Source organism: Homarus americanus, unplaced genomic scaffold (genome assembly GCF_018991925.1).
Source record: "Homarus americanus isolate GMGI-L3 unplaced genomic scaffold, GMGI_Hamer_2.0 scaffold11022, whole genome shotgun sequence".
NCBI lineage: Eukaryota > Metazoa > Arthropoda > Malacostraca > Decapoda > Nephropidae > Homarus > Homarus americanus.
The window spans coordinates 6,711,061-6,721,396 of NW_024737068.1; the positions used below are offsets into that span (position 1 = coordinate 6,711,061).

Below are 10,336 nucleotides of genomic sequence, written 5' to 3' on the forward strand. Positions count from 1 at the left end.
CGCCTCTCTATCTCTCCGCGTCTCTCTATCTCTTCACGCCTCTCTATCTCTCCACGCATCTCTATCTCTCCGCGTCTCTCTATCTCTCTCCGTCTCTCTATCTCTCCGCGTCTCTCTATCTCTCCACGCCTCTCTATCTCTCCACGCCTCTCTATCTCTCCACGCCTCTCTATCTCTCCGCGTCTCTCTATCTCTTCACGCCTCTCTATCTCTCCACGCATCTCTATCTCTCCGCGTCTCTCTATCTCTCTCCGTCTCTCTATCTCTCTCCGTCTCTCTATCTCTCCACCTATCAGTCCTCGCAGGTAATGCCACATCTCTACCACAATAAACCACAATCCCATTTTACGCACGACTATAAGAAGCGAAATCATTTTTAATAACCTCTAACAACCAGTTGGGGTAATATCCGCCCTTCTGCTCATTACGTCTAATTATCTTCCTCGACATTATTAACTCGCCAAATATGAACGATAATCACAACGCTAAAATAACTGATCGCGAAATTATGATTAACGGTATGAATTACAAGCGTTTATAAATTTAATGTGATGGTAGTGAGGGAGAGTGTGTGAGGGAGAGTGTGTGAGGGAGAGTGTGTGAGGGAGAGTGTGTGAGGGAGAGTGTGTGGGGGTGAGGGAGAGTGAGAGAGGGAGGATGGGGAAAGTAAAAGAGAAAGTATGTGTGTATGTGGAGGAGTGTCAAAAAAAAGAAAACGGGAGGGAGTTTGAGTGTAGAAGAGAAAGAGAGAAAGTAAAGGTGAGTGTGTGAGGGATAAGTGAGGAGTGAGAGAGGAAGAGAGAGTGTGTGTGTTTGGAAAAGAGTGAAAGGGTAAAGGAAGAGAGTGAATGTGTGGGAAGGAGAGTGAAAGAGAGCGAAAGAGAAAGAAAGAAGGAGATACTAGGTTAAAGAAGAGGGAGATATACACAGACAGAGAGAGAAATAGACATGAAAAATTAGAGACACAGAGAGAGAGAGAGAGAGAAAGAGAGAGAGGGCTATATCACTGACGCTGGTTGACATACTGGCAACACTTACGTTAATACCTTTGGCTACACTGATGAACCGGTGTTAATCTCCCCACCTTAATTAAGTGTAGAGTGGACAGGACTATAACATATTTATATTTATCTATCTATGTTTTTATTTATTTGTTTATTGTATGTTTTTATTTATTTATTTATTTATTTATTTATTACGTTTTAAAGTTTAACTGGACGATTATCTCCAAATAGCGTAAAATATCTATATAACGAAAAGCTCCTATACATCAAACAGACTAATATGAATGGTATATGTGTCCCTCATATATAAACACATAAATAATATACGGACAGCCCACCTGACGTAAACTATTCACAACAACATCGTTAGTTAAATACCTGTAATATACATCTGTATCACATCACTAAAAAAAAATTAATATTAATATCGGGTCATATGTTTATCATTTTCACACACACACACACACACACACACACACACACACACACACACACACAATCTTCACACGGTAGAGTCCCTGTTTAATTCATACGCCATCTTCCCCTCAACACCATTACATCATCAAGGTGAAGTTTATTAAGTTTTTCTTTTTAACATTGTCAGTTGAAGTAAAATATTAAACATTACGAAACTATTAGATAATGAGGGATTGAGGGAGTCGGCTAAATACGTAAGGTTGGGAATTTAACTTACGACCATTTGGGAATCTCTCTCTCTCTCTCTCTCTCTCTCTCTCTCTCTCTCTCTCTCTCTCTCTCTCTCTCTCTGTGTTCTCTCTGTGTCGTAGGTGCTGAGTCAGATAAAGTGTTCTGACGTCTTTCCAGTTTATCTTACGACTCTGGGAGAATGGGGATCTTTCTCGTCTTGTTATTCCAGTTCGGTGAGTAACAAACACTGTATGAGAGTCATTAGCAATTGAAGGTAGGGAGGAGGGAGGGAAAGGGAGGAAGAGGTGAAAGGAAGAAGATAGGAAGGTATGGATGGAGGTCATAAAACAGAGGGGGTAGAGAGAATTGGATAGAAAAGGTTGTTTGAAAGAACACACACACACACACACAGAGTTGATCACTTGGACAGTTTGTTGAACACAGTTTGTCAGGTGAGAGTGACTGGCTGTAGTGCAGTGTTGTGTCTTGGGGCTGGACGAGTGAAAGAAAATGCAGACTTCTAAGAACAATGTCAGCATCTCGAGAAGAAGAAAACGAGAAAGGATGTTTGATGATTTTAATTTAAGGAAAAACGTCCTGATGTTTTGTAGGCCTAATATACTACTACTACTACTACTACTACTACTACTACAACTTTTTTTTTTTAAACGTGGCCTCCAGCCTCCCCCAATAGCCACACCTTCGCCACCATTTATTTACCTTAATATTAAATATCCTAATACATAAGAAACTATCCTATCTGTGTTAAATTAGTTGAGCCGCAGATCTATGCGGCATTCAGTGACTGTAGCCTCATAGTCGATATCTGCAGCAGTTGTCGGAGTAGGGGCAGAAGCTCTCGTTCCCCTGAGGCAGAGCAAAGCCGACCGAAGGAGAGAGAAGGACAGTCGACATCTCATCCAGGCTGTGACATAACTTCTGGGCTGCTGCTTCTGTTCGGAGATCAGCTCCGCGAGTCTGGCGTAGAAACATCTTGCACTTGGGCCCATCCCACCAGAGGTTGTGAACACTAGAGGAGTGAAGCTGCCTTGATCAACATTTTGAATTCTCTCCCCATATGCCCTTCTCTTGTCGTTCTCGTTCCTCCTATGCGCAGCATCGAGAGCTAGGTTACGGTGACAAACGGCCATGGGATCAAAAATCCTGATGTCGAAGAAAGCTCGCTGTCCCCGCGTCCAGAATCCTCGAGCACTGACGTCCACACGGGCTTCGTTAGATGTGTTTGAAGTCCTGTGTTGGAAGATCTCGCCATCCAGTGGAAGGAGGGTCGGTTCTACCATGACGTCCCGACAGATTTCCTTCAACATGTTTGCTGTGAGATCCCTTACCTCGTCATGCCTCATACTACTACTACTACCACTACTACTACATACTAATAATACTAATACTGCTACTACTACTACTACTACTACTAATAATAATAAAATAATAATAAGAAAATATAATAGGAATAAATTAATAATAATAATAACAATAATAATGACAAAAACATAATACCGCGTTTGCCGTTATTAAATACCAGTGTATCAAAATATTACCTTAAATAACACACTCTTTTTCATTTTGTTTTTTCATTTTTCCACAAGTTTATGGTGTGATAAAAACTCGCATTACCCTCACGCACCACAACACTTAATAATAATAATAACATAACATTTTGTACAGGTTAACGCGCGGTGACGAGAACTGAGACCCATCACAAACTTTCGCCCTATCCTCGTCGCCAAAATTTACCCCCAGGACACTAAAGTTTTAATAGTTTGGCGAGATAGATGTTTTGGAAGGGAAGGGAGGGAGGAAGGGAGGCTGGGTAGGGAAGGAGAGAGGGAGGCAGAGCGGAAGGGGTGAGAAAATGGGAGGAGGGGAGAAAAAGTGGGAAGAGGGAGAGAGGGAGGGAGCGGGGGGAAGAAGGAAGAAAGATGAAGGGAAGGAATGAGGGAATGGGAGGAAGGAGAAGGGGGAGGGAAGGAGGGAGAGAGAGGTAGAGGAGAGAGAGAGAGGAGGAAGGAAAAGAGGGGGAAGAGAGAGAGAAGGGGAGGAAAAGTGGGAGGGAGTGAGGGAAAGAGAGAGTGTGGGAATGAGAGGAGAGAAGGAGGGAAGGAGAGAAGGAGGGACGGGAGGAAGAGGAGGGAGGGACGGGTAGAGTAGTTAGTAGGCGACATTGGTGTGTGTTTGTGAGTGTGTTTATGTCATCCAACTTTGTTCATCCATTCTTTTTATCAACTTAGTTCACCCACATCCACCTTGTTCACTCATCTTGTTCATCCATCACTAATCATCTGCCTTGAATCACCCACCTTTGTTCAACCACCTTCATTATTCCAAATCTTGTTCATCCATATTTGCTCAGTCGCCTTTTGTTGTCCACCTCGACACGTGTAAATATTTGGAAGATTAATAAAGACACAAAGGAAATAAGAGAGAGAGAGAGAGAGAGAGAGAGAGAGAGAGTCTTCAAATAAATCTCTAGTTTACACAATAAGAAAAAATTAAGTTATTTTCTTATAACTCAAACGAAGGTTAATATCTTTCTCGAAATAAATCAACAGCACAAGAACAAAGGTTGATTATAAAGGTAAACAACAAAGAACACTTGAAGTTAACAAAGATGTAAAATAAAAAACCGCTGTATTCTCAAAGGTTCATGCAGTGATAATATTCGTCCTAATCACCCCCCCCCCCCCAAGGATGTGTGAGTCTTGGTGTTATTATGACGCCATATTGCTGGAGTAATAAAAGTGATTTGGTATAATTGAGATAAATCGTTTCTCTCAATTTAAGGGGAATACACGTATGGACACTTGAGACTCTATGCTGGTGTCGTAAGAATGAATCACTTAAGTAGTTTTCACATCTACGAGAAAAAATGAACGTAAGACTTTTAAGAATCTATAATTTCATCGTATCTTAAGTGAACTACTGTATTTAAATAAATTCTTTCATCTTTACTTAAGAATAATTTATTTACATAAAACTGAGAATCCCAACACAGATTTTTTTCCCTCGAGTTCATACATTTTCGTTTTACATATCAATATTTATTTTTTCTTTTCGAATTTATTTTAATTAGGGTAGATTTTTTTCCTGGAGTCGTCAATACAATATTAATTTATAGATTTTTTTTATATTATATTTGACAAAAGCGATGATGAGTCGGTGATATTTTTATTGAATATAACTAAGAAATTCTTATTATTATAATTGACGCCACATAAATCATTTTCAAATAGATTTTAATTATATCACGTAAGCAATTAATTATTAGAGAACATGTTGTGATATTGTGCCGAAGTTATTGTTGTGTGGATGATAATGTTGTTATTGTTATGTCTGTCTGTTTGTCTTGTGCGCTCTCTCTCTCTCTCTCTCTCTCTCTCTCTCTCTCTCACTCTCTCTCTCTCTCTCTCTCCCTCTCACTCCAGCACCTGTATTTTGAAAAGGTCGCAAGTTTATATTCCCTCATAAGTGAGGTCGTAAGATTATACACCTAACTGCATGATTTAAATATTAAGAAAATTACCAACTTACGCTCACCAATTTTAAAGCCTGATTTTTATGAAGTATTTTCACGCCTTTTTTAATTATATTTAATTATATATATATATATATATATATATATATATATATATATATATATATATATATATATATATATATATATATATATATATATATATATTCGTTCCCTAAAAATTCACACGTCGACATTTGGCTGTGACGTCATTGAAGGTAAGAAGATTGGCCACGGTGAAGCCACTGAAAACATTAATAATTTTTCGCCTTTTTCTAACTCAATTCATTTAAGACAATCATTATACAACTATTTAAATACCGATATTATATTATAACTACTTCATGCTCTAATAAAAAAAAATATATATGTATGTAAAATACGTCTTAGCAAACTATCATAACTGAGGAAATTCCCTTGTCAACTTAAAAGAAAAAAAATTATCCTATGCTTGAGAATCTTGGCCCCGAGGCTTTAGTTACGACACCACACGTTAACCAACTCTATTTACTAGCTAAGAACTTCCCGGTGGCCAACAGAAGGTCCCCCCGAGTGGAAGAATCGCATCTTGGCCGACTTAATAACAAACATTCTAAGGTGTTGTCGTGGTGGGTGAAAGTGAGAGTAAAGATATGGGGGAAAAATGCAAGTGAAGGTGTCTGTTTGTGAAGGGGGTTAGGAAAGATTCAGTGAAGGTGTGGGCAAAATTAAATGAAAGTGAGTGAAAATGAGAGTGAAGGTTTGAGTAAAAACAAGTGAAAGTGTGAGTTTGAGCAAATATGTGAGTGAAATAAAGAATGATAATGTAAGTGTGAATAAAAGTGAGCGAAAGTGAGAGTGAAGGTGAGAGTGAAGGCGTGGGTGAAAGTAAGAGGGAGAGAAGGTAGAAAGAGAGAGTAAAAAAAAAGCTTCTTTAAAATTCTACTTCCTCCTTCTCCTCCTCCCACCTGTCTTCCCTCCTCTCCTCCTTTCTCCCTATTAACCCAATCCTCCTTCTTTCTCATCCCCCTTTCTGTCACCTCTCTTTCTTTTCATCCTCGTCATTTCCCCTCACCTCCCTACTCCCTTCCCCACCCTCCTTCACTCCCCTGACTTCCTTACCTACCTACCTTCCTCCTCATCTGCCTCCTTCCCTCTCCATCTCCTTCTCACCCCCTTTTACCTATACTGATTAAGGGCTATCACAAAATAATTATGTAGTACTCGTCAGATTACATTTCGAATCTGGTAATCAAATCTGGTGTCCGTAGTTACTGAAAGATATTACTAAGAGGAGCAAACAGGCCATAGATCCAACACTGAGGAGAGATTAACCAAGCTAATTAACCTTCACTGGCCTATAGAAGTTTTAAAGGTGATATGTTGGAAGACTCTTAAGATATTGTTATGGTATGATGGTCAGTCTGTTGAAGGGAGAGCCCGACATAATATATGACAGTAAAGTGTTTCTGGAGTAGAATTGTAAATATTTGTAAGTAGTTACCCTGATACATGTTCAAAAGTCTTGAACACTTAGCAATATCTGGCATCTACTTCTGAGTTATACATATATGAATGGGATATACTAATAACACTAATTGTCATCACATATTATGCCTGAACCACAAAATGGGATAAAACTCTCCTTAATACCTAAGATTTTCGGGTACTTACATGCCAAATACTGTCAAGTGTTCAAGACTTTTGACCCCGAATTTGCGTCGTTAATTCAAGCATAGAGAGAAGTTTTCTGAAGAATTTGGATAATGTGTTCATAGGTCAATTATTATGAGTGGCAGATCAGGAGCTGGAGACCATGCCTAAGATCCTTCTCCAGGATGGCCATCTGCCAGTATGTTATACTAGGAGGTGTAAACAACATTCACTAATATTTATTTTTCTTTAACCGCCTTTGCGTTCTAAACAAAATTATTTATGACTTTAAAGTTTTTCTCGGCTGTTTTGCTGTGGCTGGTGGTGGTGAGGGCGGTGTACAGCTCGCTGGGGCATGAACACCCCAACTTCGGCATCGGCTTGCAGGTGTTCAGTAAACACTACTGGCCCGGGGGCACCATCCCCTACGAGTTTTCTCCCCACTTGGACAAGGTTACCCAAAAGAAAATCACGTTCGCTATGTGGTATCTGAGCATACACTCCTGTGTACGCTTCATAGAGATTCAGAGTGACGAGGAAGTTCACCGGGTGATGATTAAACCGTCCAAGGGCTCCTGCTCCACCAACATCGGCTACAAACCCGATACGCTCACCTTCCGGCAACTGTTCCTCGTAGGCCCTTCCTGCACTGTCTCCAAATGGCACCTGATGCACCAAATACTGCTGCTGGCCGGCCTCTACCCCGAACAGAGACATTACAACCGTGTCAGGTACCTGCTGGTGGATATGGAAGCCATCCAGCAGGACCACCATCTGGAGTACGCTAAGCTTAAGGGTGCTTTTGGGTTCCTGATGACTCTGGGTCTTCCCTACGACCCCACCAGCCTCTTGCACTACAACAACAATATCTTCTCCGTCGACGACAACATCCAGACGATGTTGCTAAAGGTGAAGGAGTTCAACGGCACTCTAGGTCAGCGGGAAGACTTCAGCGCCACGGATCGAGCCCGTCTCAACCGCCTGTACATGTGTTGGGGTCACTACCTGGGCGACGACCTGCCTGGCGCGGTGCCTTACCTCTACTGGTTCAACACCTTTCTCAGCCCCTGATGTGTCTCCCTCACCTCACTTTACCTCCTTTAATTTTTTAATCAAAATATATTTCCTTATTTATACTACGTCAACAACAAACATATATATAACACCGACCACAACAACGACGATAACTACAATAACCACAAGAGAAGCAAAACGACGAAAGCAAGTGAATTAAAAATATTTTAAAAGCTGACCATTATTATTCTAAGATTTTATTTCCTAAAGTACCCGAGTTCCTGTATTATTTTTGGGGATTTGCATAATTAACATATCTCTCTCTCTCTCTCTCTCTCTCTCTCTCTCTCCCTCTCTCTCTGTCTCTCTCTCCAGGATATAAATGTTATCTTAGTTGATTTTAGACCTAAGGTGTGTGTGTGTGTGTGTGTGTAATCTCAAAAGAAATACAAACATGCCACATAATATAACAAGCAAATAAAAAAATAAAGACAAAAGACAAACAATTTAACAGACCCTACGAAATTACAAACACTAATGCAAACAAATAAATAAGACACCAACATGGCATCAGCAAACAATTATTCAAGCAGAAGCATAGACAGACGTAAACAAAGACAAACAAGGCACCTAACAAACAAAACATCAAATAAAAACACTAATCAAGACAAACCAAACAACTGCAAACAGGGCACCAAACACCCACAATTAACCACAAACAGCCACAGAACCACAAATAAGTGCCAACAGATGTAAACAAACAAACAAACAAACAAACAAACAAATACAAACATGACACACACAACACAAACTATAAAACTAAATTCAGCCTCTGAATCCCCGCCAGGTAGATCGGTCCTAATTACCATAATGAGTTGGCCAGGTAACGAACAGGTCATCTGTGGGGTGTTGAAAGAGAAAGAGAGAGAAGGGGAGGAGAAAGAAAGAAAGTTGGAGAAAGTTGGAGAGAGAGAGAGAGAGAGAGAGAGAGAGAGAGAGAGAGAGAGAGAGAGAGAGAGAGAGAGAGAAGAAGAAAGAGAGAGACAGGGAAACGAGAGATAAAGACAGAAAGAAAAGACAAAAGAAAGCAGAAAGAGAGATAACGAAAGACAGAAAGATTCCCAGACGAGCAAATAGACTCAGTGATAAAAAAAAAATAAAATAAAACAGCAACCTTTCACGTCTGTTGGAAGAGTTGCCACTAAGTGTATTAACGGGACGACTCACACGTGTTATAAGACCTAATGTTACTCACTGACACACACTACCTCACACTGTCACTTACCTGTGTACTTAATTAACACTCAGGTAACCTTCACTGCAATTAGTATGAGTTGTTGTTTTTTAATTGTGATAATTGAATTAACTCAAGGTAATATGAGATAATGGGTTGTATGCATGTATGTATGTATGTGTGTGTGTATGCATGTATGTATGTATGTATGTATGCATATATGTATATATGTTTAAATAGATAGGTAAATCGACAGATATACAACCAGACAGACAGACAGACAGACAGCCCAGGAAGGAGATAAATTTAAAAAACAACAACAACAAACAAACAAGGAGCAAAACAAAAGAATAAAAGCAACCAGGGGAATAAGCAAGACAACCAGAAAGACAAACAAACCAAGAGAGAGAAACAGAAAGACAGAAAAAGAGAGACAGACAGACAGAAAAATAAAGAGAGAGAGAGAGAAAGAGAAAGATAAAAAGAAAAAGAGAGAGAAAGAGAGAAAGAAAATACATTACACCCCTTATTCTCTTCCTTCTCTTAATCTTCTTTACATCAAAACTCTATACCTCCTTATCCACCATTCCTCTACCCCCTTCATTTATCAGGTTTATCATCATTCTCTTTTTTCTTTCTTATCGTCCAATTTGCAAATGAGGCGCCGACGTCTTGATACTCGCGACAGACAAATTAGATAGATTAAATAGGTACTGGGGGGGGAGGGGTTGAGGTTAATTTCACTGAGTACCTTATTGGAGTCTCCTGGGTCAGTGCTTTGTATGTGTGTGTGTGTGTGTGTGTGTGAAAGGGAGGGAGGAGTGGAGAGAGAGAGAGAGAGAGAGAGAGAGAGAGAGAGAGAGAGAGCGCAGTGTCCAAGCTAAAAGTCATCAGGTACTCGCGGCGGCCTCACACACACGCGCTATAGTTCACCTGCGTCTTCAACACCTGCACTTATTAGTTCCTCATGAGTAATACAAACAACTCCAGGTAAGAGGTAGGGCAGGGTTAGGAGGGAGGGAGCTGCTGTCTGTCTGTCTGTCTGTTAGTTTTGTCCAACTCTGCTCCCCTATCTGTCTGTGCCCCTGTCTGTCCATATTCCCCTGTTTGTGTGTGTTCGTTGTCTTTCTGTCTGTCCATCTCTATTCCTCTGTCTATGTCCGTTGTCTGTCCATATCTATTCCTCTGTTTATCTATGTCCCTGTCTGTCCATATTCCCCTGTTTGTGTGTGTTCGTTGTCTTTCTGTCTGTCCATCTCTGTTCCTCTGTCT

The 10,336-nt window shown here is 40.3% G+C and overlaps 1 protein-coding gene across 1 annotated transcript; it reads left to right on the forward strand.

Annotated features, from left to right (window-relative positions):
* Positions 1–7,296: 7,296 nt before the first annotated feature.
* LOC121873065 (meprin A subunit alpha-like) lies at positions 7,297–7,887 on the forward strand. Its single transcript, XM_042376381.1, has one exon. The coding sequence runs from the start codon at positions 7,297–7,299 to the stop codon at positions 7,885–7,887; it is 591 nt and encodes a 196-aa protein (XP_042232315.1).
* The last annotated feature ends 2,449 nt before the right edge of the window (positions 7,888–10,336 follow it).